This window comes from Plasmodium coatneyi, chromosome 8 (assembly GCF_001680005.1).
Source record: "Plasmodium coatneyi strain Hackeri chromosome 8, complete sequence".
Classification (NCBI taxonomy): Eukaryota; Apicomplexa; class Aconoidasida; order Haemosporida; family Plasmodiidae; genus Plasmodium; species Plasmodium coatneyi.
In genome coordinates, this window is record NC_033563.1 from 383,592 (window position 1) to 395,877 (window position 12,286).

The window sequence follows — 12,286 nt, forward strand, 5'->3', positions numbered from 1 at the left end:
AACGTGCTAACCAATCGCTCCATGTGTGCAAAATGAATTCCCGAAAGAGGAAATTTACCTGAACGGTGCAGGCGATGTTGATGCGGCACACCAGACAAAAAGAGCGAACAGTGCATATTTGCATCCGCACGTTACGCTAATTTTTTTTTTGTTTCCACTTAATGTAAATTTGTTCCGCGCGGTAACTATAAAATCGCCTTGCCGTTCATAAAAATGTGGAAAAAAATATGAACATAAAAAAAAAAAAAAAAAAAACACACACACACAAAGAAGCAAATACATGACAATGGCTTGACCATCTATTGCACACATTAGTCAGTCCTTGCCCTCTTCTGCGAGTACAATATTTTATCATACAGATTTACGAACGATTCGTATTTCTCCACGTCCCGCCTGGTCCACTTCTTTGTTGGTTTTCGTATGTCCTGGTTTTTGCTCGTACAACTGGTTTGAAACTTCTCCCTGAGTTTTTGTATATGTATGGGTATTTGGCAGTCACTTAGGAAGGAGAGGAAGTTCTTTTCGTAGGACCTCCGCAGGGGGGCTGAAAAGAGTTTGTTTTCCTTGTAGAAGAAGAAGGCCAGAAATTTAATGGCACTCAGCTTTACGCTGAGCCCCGGGTAAAGCGGTCGGTGTTTTCCCAACTCGTACAATGCTTCACACAAAATGTCATACAAGTATGTCTTCAGATAAACCATCGTGGTGACATCATTTTGGTTTTTCATTTTTTCAAAAATAATTTCGAAAATGTTTTGATTGTTTAAGTAGTCCTCATGATTACTTACAAACTTTTCCATTTTTTCTTCATTTTCGAATAGGTAAAGTTTTTCTTGGTACTTTATGCAGTATTGTTTATTCCCCTTGACGAAATTGTTTTGGTCTCTCAAGCTCACCAAGCAGAAGCCTTCATTTTCTATCGTCTCATTTTCTTCCACTTGATCTACTTTTTCGAATGTAGCCAGTGGTTTCTCTATGGCTGTGAATTCCGTGGGGTTCTTCTCGAACGCAACCACCTCGTCGTGACTATTCACTAGGTAGAAGCGGCCGCCATGGTTCACTGTGTAGTGATCGAATATGTTGCATTTTTGTAAAATGTTTTTGTTCTTATAGGTAACTAGACAGTAGTTATCAAACTTTATTTCCTGTTCGTAATTTTCCCTTTCTTCAATATTGAACCCTTTGAAGTAGGCCGTCTTGTTGTTATACTTGTATCGGTTGTACTTTTGGTAGTTCTCTATTGTCTTCTCTATGTCGTTGGTCAGTTTGCACTTCATTTTCCACACGTTTGTGTGTTCTACGTGGATCACATTGTTATATTTTGGCTTGAAGATATGCTCGATGTACTTCACAAATGGGTAGTACTGTGGGAATGTCCCTTCACTGCGCGGGGGTGTCTGCCTTCTTCTATGCATATGGTTTTTCCCCCCTGTTTTGGAGGCGGCATTTTCAGAGTATGTTGGTCCCATTGGGGGTTGTCTCTCCCCCTTGTGCAGTATAAAAACCAAGTGTGGTATTTTTTTCTCTTTGAGGAGATGCTCCAGTTGGAACTTGCTATAGGGCAGGTTGCACAGGATGCACCCATGAGCGAGGACATCGTACTGATTCATCCGAATGCGAAGGAGTTCCATAATATCTGCATCGGTCAAGCGATTCGTCTGAATAAGTTGTTTAAATTTTCCAATTTGAAAACCGAAGGAGAGTAAATTTTGCAAGTGGATCACTGCACATTTTGTGCTCTTCGCCAGCTCATCGTACAAGTCGTCCATTTTTGCATCCGAGTAGATAAGGACGAAGGGGAGGACAAAGCAGGGGTCTGGTTTCATCTGTGTTAAGTAACGAATGGGGTTCTTACTAAACATATCTAGCTCCTCCTCCGTTTTGAAGTAAAACAAAAACGAGTTGTACAGAAGGAGGTGCTCCGTGTCTATATCCACGATGCTATCGATGTTAACTGGAGAGTAGTAATAAAAATTTGATAATTTCGCGTAGTTATTTTTTTTTAAAAACTGGGCCCATACTTTGTCTACCCTCTTTAGGTTCATCTGATGGAACAGACAGTTCCTATGTTGGAGTATGCCTCTAAGCTTGGTCTCTATGGATGCCTTCACCTTAGTCACGTGTATTTTCCCTGCGTCGATGCACCACACATTTGTGTTATCCCTCAATCGGTTAATGACTTGCTGGTTTTTCTTCGATGTCTTTTTTATTTTCGTGAGTAGCTTTTTTTCTACCTCCGCAAATAGTTGCTTCGTTTGTCCGTTCGTTTCCCCGTTGGAGTTGTCTCCCGTGATTGGTTCCTTCTTCGGATCATCCCCCCCTTTTCTGCGGATTTCCCCTCCCTCGTTGAAGTAACCAGCCTTTTCCCACGACGCTTTGAGACCGCACTTCAAGTAAATCACATGCTCAGGTATTCTGAAGGAGCATTTCAAAATTTTCTCAAAAGAGTTTAACACCTTTTCTTCCAAGAAGCTGTACTTGCTTTTTAGTAATTCCTTTTCGTTTTTTTTTAGAAAAGTTTTTTTCATTTGTTCTACCTTTGAGTTGTCCTGGAGGTAGGCGTAGGGGTTACCATCTGAAATGGCGTCACTTTGGGAAGCCGTTCCTTCGGAGGGGGTTCCATCGGAGGAGTCACCTCCATGGGGGAGCTCCTCTGGTGGGGGAGGGTCCACCTCGTCGGCACCACGTTGAGCGACGCTTCCCTGCAAGCTCCTGCCCAAGCAACGCTTCACGTCCGCACCCGACGACGCGCTGAACAGACATCCACCCCTGGGGGCGAACCTAATGATGCACTTGCCCAGCTTCTCATGCAGGACAACCCGCATGGCAACAATTTTGGCAACATTCAAAAGGAGGTTGAACGGCTTGACGCGGGAGAACAACACGTCCAGCATTTGCTGTTCTTCCTCCAGTGAGTACTCCTCCGAGGGGTTCACGCAGCTTACGTTGTTCTCTAAGTAGTCCACATCTACCTTGTTCAGGTGAATTTCACGATCATTAAATTTAGCTAGCCAGTTAGAACAGAAAACGACGTTTCGAAGTACGTGGTTCCTCTTCTTCCTATTCATTCTATCGGTAAGCTTGAAAAGGTAGACGTATTTAAGGATGTAAACACAGGTGGGTCCGAATGCATTAGTGAACTCCTTCTGTATGTCTATACATTGCAAAAAGAATTTGCATGCAATGGTCTCAATTTCCTTCCCAAAATGGCACCCCTCATCAGTTAGAAGTAGCACTCTCAAGGGAGGCACGGGGAATTCTCCCGAATAGGATTCCTTGCTTTGGCAGAAATGGAAAGCGTTATACAGGTTGGACAGGTGGTGAACCTTCCCACCATAGACTAGCTTCACACCTTTCGAGGTTTTGTACAACCAGTTATGCTTCGATACAACATAAGGACAGTATACATTGGTGAAGGAGCAGTTTAGCTTATCTGCCAGGGTGTTATCCCTCAGCACCTCGCTGTAGTCATAGTATGAATGCACATACGGGTTGAGTAACTTTCTCACTTCATTTGCGTAATAGTTCACATTCGTCTCGGTGTCCATTTTGAGGTAGTGCACTTGGTACTTTGCTTTCTTCAAACGTTCAATCTCTTTTTTGTATTGCTTACTACAAACATACATGGCGTCTTCTCTCCATGGGATATCACTTAAATCATCGCTGCTTCTGTGGGTTTGTCTGAGTATGTCCTGGTGGATGTTCTCTCTCATTTGTTTCTTCTCCTTTTTGTTCACGTCAAATGCGATGACAGTGTCTATATGGATGTTCACTTTTTTTAGGTACTCGTAAACTTTGCTATTCAAGGGCAGCCCCGTTACGATGAAGTGGGTGCTTTGAGGGGCTGTTCTCAATGGGGGACCACCTAAGGAGGGTTCTCCCAACTGGGAATCTCCTCCACTTTCTAACTCCTGGGCGTACTTCCCATTTTCCTCCTCCAGCTGGAACGAAATCGAACAGATTAACTGATCAATTGTCCTGTTTATGCTGCTCAACGTGGTGCACTTAAATAGGTCACTCAGCAGGGAACTGAATTGGACGCTCCCCTGGGAGGATCTTCCTTGCGTTATTAGTAAACTGTGTAAGGCCCTAATTTTAACTGCCTTTAGGGAAATTCTTTTCTGGGGGGTATCCTCTGGAGGGTCATCTTCTGCAGGATCATCGTCTGTTGGATCATCCTCTGTAGGATCATCATCAACGGAGTCCTCTTCTATGGGATCATTAACTGGAGAATCCTCCTCCTTACAGTTCACCTCATTTACGTTTTCCCCACCAAAGGCGCGTTCGAATTGCTGCCTCAGATCGTGAATCGCTTCCTCTACTTTACGCAGGACGAACACATTGAAGGAGTGTGCCTTGTTCATCCGCATGCACAGGTACCGAACGATGAAGAGGGGCGATACGGTTTCTCCCTCCACGAGTCTATTAATCTCAAACATGTAGGTATCAACGTTGGTATAACATTCTCCTCCTTCCTTTTCTGCCCCGTGTTCGGCGTCGCATGTGAGATCCTCCCCACAGAGGAAGAACCTCCGGAAGTAGTCCTCCAAGTCTATGTGCACCACCCTTTCTCTCTTCCCCACCACGTTCATCACTTTTTTCTTTACGTCCATACTGGAAAAATAAATCACCATGGTAAAGCTTATGTTTTCCTTTATCTTGTTGCTGGAGTAAAATTTAGGGTACATCAAAAACTCTCTCATTTTTTCAGCGCTGTCCAGTAGGTACATTCTGTTCTTGTAGGTCGCCATGAATTGTTTCTTTCCTTTTACAAACCTCCTCTCGTTGACGTAGGTGACGGGACAGTACTTGTAGTAGGCACCCCAGTGACGGTAGTAGCGCAGATTCGTTTGGCCTACTAATGACTTCCTATTTTGGTGGCCTCTTAACATAGCCATTTGGACGCTGCTCGACTTGGCTTGCTCTTGTTGAGCGGTGTCCCCTTGATGGGAATTAATCTCCACCCCACTCGACTGGGCAGACCCCCTGTCTGCGTCTTCCCCGTGATCGGCGACGTCATCAACTCGTCTTCCACGATCAGATTCACCAATACCGCCTTCCGTGGCAACGTCTTCCAATGGGGATTCCCTCCCTGGGATCCTCCTCTTCAGGTTCACCACCAAAACGCCAGACCCCTTCTCCGGACAGAACTTGAACGGAAAAAAATTATTTTTCAGATGGTAAGAAAATTGATTTCTGATCATGTTAACGTGGAAAATTTTCCAGAGGGTGTCCTCCTTCGGTCTGTCTTTTTTTCCTATGCTCTTCTGGGTAACCATATCCACGCGGATGACTCGGATGCCAAACTTTTCCGCCACGGTAAGGGCCACATCGTCATCCGTCCGTCCGGCCAATTCGTCTGCTTCCACTGCAGCGTTTACTTCACGTGTTGCGTCTATTTTGTGCAACTCGTTCACCCGCTCCACCAACAGACGAATGTCCCTCTCCGACTCCATGCAACGGATGCTCCTCTTCAACTCAGCATAGTAATCCCTGTAGTACTTCTCAGGATCGTCACACCTGTACACGTAACACATTTCCTTACCCATTTGGCTGAAGTAGTTTTCACTTATATTTTCCACGTTTAGGATTCCACGGTGGGTTCGCTTTGCGTCGGTGTTCTCTTTGCTGGGTTGTCTACGGGGGGAGGTGTCCTTGCCTTCTTCCTCGTCGGTGCTATCCTCATCCATACTGTCTTCATCAGTGCTTTCCTCATCGGTGCTGCTATCATCTGTGATGTCCTCGTCGGTCTCATCCCCATCCGCGTTATCCTTCTCCGTGGCGATCCCCCCTTGCGCTTGGGCGTAGTTTTCCTCCGACCCTCCCACGGTCAGACATTCCTCCTCTGCGTCCACGTCCTCATCGGCAGTTTCAGGCGGGTCCGAAACGTTCGCAGTGTTCTTAGCGTCTGCTAGCCGTTCCTTCTCTAACACTTGTAGCATCTGTTCGTCCTCTCCATCAAACTGCTCATTTGTAGACTTCCCCTCTGAAGCTTCCCCCGAGGGGTTATCACCTTGTCCCTCCGAATCGGCCGCGCTAGAACCCACAGAAGGGGAAACTCCGGATGAGTTACTCGTTTTTTCCTTTTTGCCTTTCCCTATATTGTCACCCAGATGCACATCCTTCCCATCAACGTTTATCAGTTGGATGGATCTCGAACTACTTTTGCGGAAGAGGTTCAGCAAGTCCTCATAGATGCGCTCCACGTGGGTTCCTTCCTCGTGCCTGCGATGGGGTGCAAATTTTGGACACGTGGATGACGCCCACATATAGACGGCGTACTATCGTGGAAAGCACCCTAAACATGAAGCGAGCATGCCTAGACCAGTGACCTACCTGCCCACCCCCTCGTGCTCCTGCAGAATGACGCAGAAAAGGGGGAAGCTGTCCTTAAACGGGTTGGCAAGAATTAAGTTACGATCCTCCACGAGAAAATTGGATACATCTATCCCCTGTGTTACATTTTTCATGCAGTTCATGTTAAGGAAACTCATATAATTCAGATAATTCAAAGAGGAGAGCTTCTTCCATTTGTTCAGAAAATACTCACAGTAAGGAAGAAACTTTCCCGTCAAGTATAACAGGGAGCCATTATTCTTCGAAATGATACTGTTAAGAAATTCCAACGTTAGGTCCATCACCTTCTTACAGTCGATGCTCTTCCCGTCCTTTAAATCTGCATTAATTAACTTCCCAAGTGGAGACAAGAAGCGATCCTCTAAAGTAACATTTCTTCTCAGTACTAAAAGAGGATCAATGAGGTCGATTCTTAACCTTCTGGCAAAACTGTAGACGTACTTTTCTCTCCGTCTGGAAATTATTACAAAGTTTTCCTTTTTGTTCCTTTTGTTTATTTTGATGAAGTTTCTCATTTTGTGAGAATCCTCCATCAGCAGGTACTTCTTCTTCAGGCGGTTGGTCGTGTCGGCAGGGTTGGAAGTATCAGCAGGGTTGGAAGTATCAGCAGGGTTGACTATTTCAGTAGGGTTAGCCATTTCAGTAGGATTTGCCATTTCTGTAGGGTTTGCCATTTCTGTAGGGTTGGATACTCCCTCCTCCGTTGCTCCCCCAGGTAGTAGTGCTTGCACTAGCGGTGCACCTACGGTGAAGTTTGCCTCGGTGATGCCTCCATCCTGTGCACCTCCCTCTCCGCATTTTCCAGGAGATGCCTCCCCCTTCATGGGCTCTCCGGGGGGGTTCATTTCTTGGGTAGCTTGCCCAGGTGTCTCCACTACTTTCATGGTCAATTTTGTAATCTCCACTTCTTTCATGACCGTTTCTGTAGACTCCACTTTTTGCATGGCCGATACTGTAGACGCCGCTTCTTTCAAGTCCCGTTCTGGAGACCCCTCCTCGTTCATGGCCCGTTCTGTACCCTCTATTTCTTTCAAGTCCCGTTCTGTACCCTCCACTTTTTCGATGACCTGTCCAGTTGTCTCCACTACTTCCATGGCCTGTCTAGGAGTCTCGACTTCTTTCAAGGCCGATTCTGTAGCCTCCATATTTTTCGTGGTTCGTTCAGGTGTCTCGACTTCCTTCAAGGCAGGTTCTCTAGGCTCTACTTTTTCAATGGCCTGTCTAGGTGACTCCGCTACTTTCATGGTCAATTCTGGAGACACCTGCTCCTTCATGGTCTGCTCATCCGACCGGTCACTTTTGCCCTTCTCTAGCGGTTCATGCTTCGCCCCGCCTAGGTGGTCGACCCTGTCATCCTTTTCACCGCTATTTGCACTCCTCTCTAATGACGCACATTTCTCCTCACTGGGGTGGCTCACCAATTCTCTCTCATCACTAGTGTTAACCCTTTCCACAGCGTTCTGATCAGCAATGGGGGCTGCCTCACCTATGCCAGTATGAAGTGCCCCCTCTGTGAGAACTTCCTTCTGTTTGTCTTCCTTTCGAACAGATGTGGTGGCCCTTTCCCCCGTTTGACTCTCCCCACCGGTGTGTCCACTTCCCTCGAGTTCATTCTCATCAAACAGAATACTCCTCACAACGTCTTGGTTACGGATTATGTCCTTCACGAGCTCATGCTCAATTTCTTCACCCACCAAATATGATCCTTCAGTTGGGGAGACACTTCCTAACAACTCTTCTTGGCGACTCTTCCTCGAAACGGCTACCTCACTTTGAATTATTACTTCATTTAATATTTTTCCCATTTCATTGAAGGTCTTGTTTATATCCAAGGGTGAGGTCCCGCTTTTATCATTTTGGTTCCTTTCATAGTTGTCCTTTTTAATGTCTAAGCTGTGGAGCAATTCGTCTTTCTGTTGGGAGGTGTTGGTCTCCCCTTGGCTATCCGTACTGCCGAACCCGTTCACCTGGGAGTCTCCGTCTCTCGGTTCGTCCTCCCAGTCTGCATACTCTTCCTCGGACTGCTCAACAAAATCAGGGCGATAAATACGCTCACCAATGATCTCCTCTTTTCCTTTCCCCCCTGCCACCTCTCCCTTGGAAGTGCTCCTCCTTTTCATCTTTTTCATAAATATGTCAACGTTTCCTTTGTAGGAGTCCATTTTATTTTCCATGTCTTTGTTCACCGTTTCGAAGAGCTCTCTCTGTTGGTTCAGCTGCGCGTTCTCCTCTTCGGTTGCCTCCTCCCCACGTTCAACGATATCCCCCACTTTTATTTCATCCTCCCCATTGGGTGTACCTTCCCCCTCTGGTGCTGCTTCCTCCTCCTTGGTTGCTTCTTCTTCCTTTGCTGCTTCATCCCCCTCTTCCTTCGCCCTCACTTCTTTATCCAATTTATCATCAAAAGAAATGTCCTTTATGTTGAAGGTGGAGTCGGCTGACTCATCTCCAAGGAGAACCTTCCTAGCCGATGCACCTTCAGTGTCATTCCCGCTGGGTTGTTTGTCCAAGTGGGTCCGACTTTCCTCCAGCAGTTCCCCCATGGATGTGTCGTTTTTTTTCTCCTTTCTAAATTTGTCCTTCTCCTGTTTTAGCTCCTCCAAAGTGCGTTTCTCATTCTCGAGGTAGTTTTTAGCCTTAAGCAGGTCGATTGATTTTTTGGACCTACCTTCTTCCTCATCGTTGGGAGCGCTAACTTTGTCCTCTCCTCCCCCTGTTGTCAAATTGCTTTTCAGCGCATCCAAGTATTCTTCATCCGATCCGTTCGGGTCATCCTTAGCTTCTTCCTTTTCTACACCGTCGGTTGCACTAGGACTTCCTCCCTCTTCGAACCTATTCTGCACCACCGTTTTGTCTGACTCGTCTTTGAGTTGATTCACAAGTGAGGCTTCTTCCTCCACAGGGGTGTCTTCTTTCCCTTTTTGAGTTGGCACTTTATCATCACCATAAGACGGGAGAGCGGCCTCTTTTCCTTCTCCGGGGGGAATAACTTTTTCTCCTTCGCCAAGCTGTGAACCTTTTTTCCCTTCCCCAACGGATGCGTCTATATCTCCCTCCACTACTTCTTCTTCCCCCTGAGTGGCACCCCTCTGGACCTTCTTCTCCCTTCTGCCTCGTGGGGAGCTTTGCGTGGGATCCTCCCTGCCTAGGTCATCGGTTGAGTTTCCCTCCACGTCGCTTTTCGCTTCGCCGTTGGCTTCCCCTTTGATTTTCATTTTCGCTTCTATTTCCGTTTCCCCTTTCGTTTCCCCCCCTTGGTCCAGCTGGGGGAACTCCCCCCGGGGTTCCCTCCTAAGTGTCTCCTCGTCTAAATCCAGGTTCGAGTCCAGGCGAAGGAAGTGTCTTTGCTCCGTCGGGATGAGATCACTCAAAGGGTCCCTCTCCTCTGCATCTGTGTCTTTCCCATCGGCAACGTCACCCCCCTTGTGCTCATTCAAGTCTACAATTTTGCACTCCTTGGTGAACTCAGCAAAGTTTATTCCGTCAATGAGGAGGGAGTTTTCCAAGCTAACTTTTTCCTTACCTTCCTCGGCGGTCGCCCCCTTCGCTGAATCAGTTTTATTGGCTTCGTCCGGTTCATCTGTGCTTGACCTTTTGGTTCTCTCCTGAATTTCCTTCAGTACGTGCATTCCGTCTGCTAACGATCCCTCTGTCTTCCTCCTTCCTTTTTCCGCGTCTTCATCTTCCCCACTCTGCTTTTCCGTTTTCACTGCGAAGGTGAAGGTGTTCCTTTTGGCGATGCTGCCCTGGATGCCTGAGTGAGACTTGTCTATCGGTTCAATGGATAGTTTCTCTTTCCCCTCCGTTGGATCATCTGTCAGTTGGTTCCTCTGTTCTTTCGTCCGTTTGGACTCTTTTTCGGTCCTTCCTTTTTCTGTGTGTGGGGAGGTGTATCAGTGGTATGTTCGTGGGTGTGGTCGATCCACCGGTGGAATGTCCCACAGAAAGAGGGACGTAGGTATAATCATCGCTTATCTAGCATTGCACTATATGTGCACGTTTTTGCTTACCGGTTGGAGGGAGCTCGTCATCCTTACTAGCGGAGTAAGCGCGGCCGTGTGAGTACTCCTCAGAGTCCGTCTCATCAAGGTACTCGAGCGGGTTTATCTCATCCACGTCAAGCAAAACAATATTCCTCTGTAAATACGAATCGTTATTTCTATTGTTGAGTAAATTTTCAAACAGGTTCTGGTCCAAGATGTCCTGTGCGTCTAGGTCATCCTCGTAAAGGAAGGACTCCTGAATTTTATAGCTATCGCTAAATCGTTTTGTGAATTGTTTTTTAAATTGTTCCACTTGGGTAGATAGCTTTTTTATAGATTTCATATTTTTGATAAAGCTACTACATCCATCATATTGATTCTGTTCATTTTTAGAACCCAAAATTGGGTTCTCAAAAAGAGACAATTTTGGCTTTTTCCTATTTTCTTTTCTCCTGAAATGTATCATAATGACCGGTTTCTTCTTTACAATTTCTCCATTTTTTTTTCTAATTTCGATAAAGGTGATTCTGTAAAATAGCGTCTTCAAAAAGTGAGAATAATCGCTAGCATTTATTGTTGGCGTCCAAATATCCGTTAGTTCAAAAAACGCATTAAAAAAAGACTCAAAGTTTAGGTACTTGTTCCCTTTACAGTCATTGTTCCATTCGTCACTTACTATTTTTATAACCTCCTTTATGTCAAATTGGGGTATTAGTACTTTACAAATTCTTAGCATTATTTTAAAATACTCGACTTTTGTGAATTTTCCATCCATGGGTTTGTTAAGCACATTTGTCCATATGTTTTTTACGCACTGCACGAACTGGGGGTCGTTTTTTATTTGTTCCCTTTCTCTTTTCAGGTCTTCATTTTCGAATTTGATGTCCCCCTGGTTCAGGTACTGTCTCAGGTTGTCTGTGTCCCCGTCCGCGGGGAACAGCTCGGGGAATTTCTCCGCCATTATAGGGTGGAACACCTTTTTATGGGGGTTACTCTTCTACTGACATTCAAATCCGATCCGTTAACAGGGAGAGAAGACAACCCGAATGGACGTATTAGTGAACCACTCCCCCGCGTTGTGTGCCTATCCCAATCGCGCAGACTACAAAAGGAGTGCACCATTCCCGCAATTTCTTCCTGAGTTCATTGTGATGATGAGCCCTGCTTGAAAAAAGGAGGGAAACTCACAACAACGGACGTCACTTCGATTCGAAAAGAACGAACTCTTACGTGTGCCCACACCTATCCGAATAGAGATAGCTTAGGTAATAATTTTTTTTCCTTCCCCGCTTGGTCGGGTGGATGCCCCAAACGCTTTTAGACAGACGCGTTTAAAGACCATATAATTTTTTTTATTTGCTCTTTTGCCGTGCAGGTAGGCATCCTACGTTTGGCACTTATCCTATAGCAAATGTATGCCTTTTCCAATTTTTTTTTTTTTTTTTTTTTCTCCCTTTTTGTAGATTTGTGATAGTTATTATTGGGGGAAGCCACATCGATAGGGATATCAAAGGAGAGAAAAAAAAAAAAAAATAATTAGGAAAGAAGAACCGGACTCTATAGCTTTTTTTTTTTTTTTTTTTTTTTCGCTGTCCACACGCGTATCCATAGCACAGGCGAAGGCCACTTTGCACTGCCTACTCCTACACTTTTCAAGAAAGGAGCCCTTGCGGCAGCGAGTTCTACGTCAGGAGCGTTCCCCCCTTTAACACATTAGTCCCTATATTTGACTCGATAAATGTGGCTACCCCCATGGGATGTTTTTATTTTTTTCTTTTCATCCATATGAAATTATGTGTCCCTTGCGGTGAATAGGCTTTACATTACATCTGGCCGGGAGATGAACTATTCCGGGTCACACCTTTGGACAGTTCCTCACATGTGTTTTTTTCTCTAACACACCAAAGGTGCACGCCTCCTCCAGATGTGACGCACCGACGCAGAACCGC

At 45.7% G+C, this 12,286-nt stretch overlaps 1 protein-coding gene across 1 annotated transcript; it reads right to left on the bottom strand.

The window, feature by feature from the left end:
• Positions 1–311: 311 nt before the first annotated feature.
• Positions 312–11,298, bottom strand: PCOAH_00020080 (Uncharacterized protein; the record flags this gene model as incomplete). Its single annotated transcript, XM_020058817.1, has 3 exons — positions 312–6,222; positions 6,334–10,228; positions 10,365–11,298. The coding sequence occupies 3 exons, from the start codon at positions 11,296–11,298 to the stop codon at positions 312–314; spliced, it is 10,740 nt and encodes a 3,579-aa protein (XP_019914678.1).
• Between the last annotated feature and the right edge of the window lie 988 nt (positions 11,299–12,286).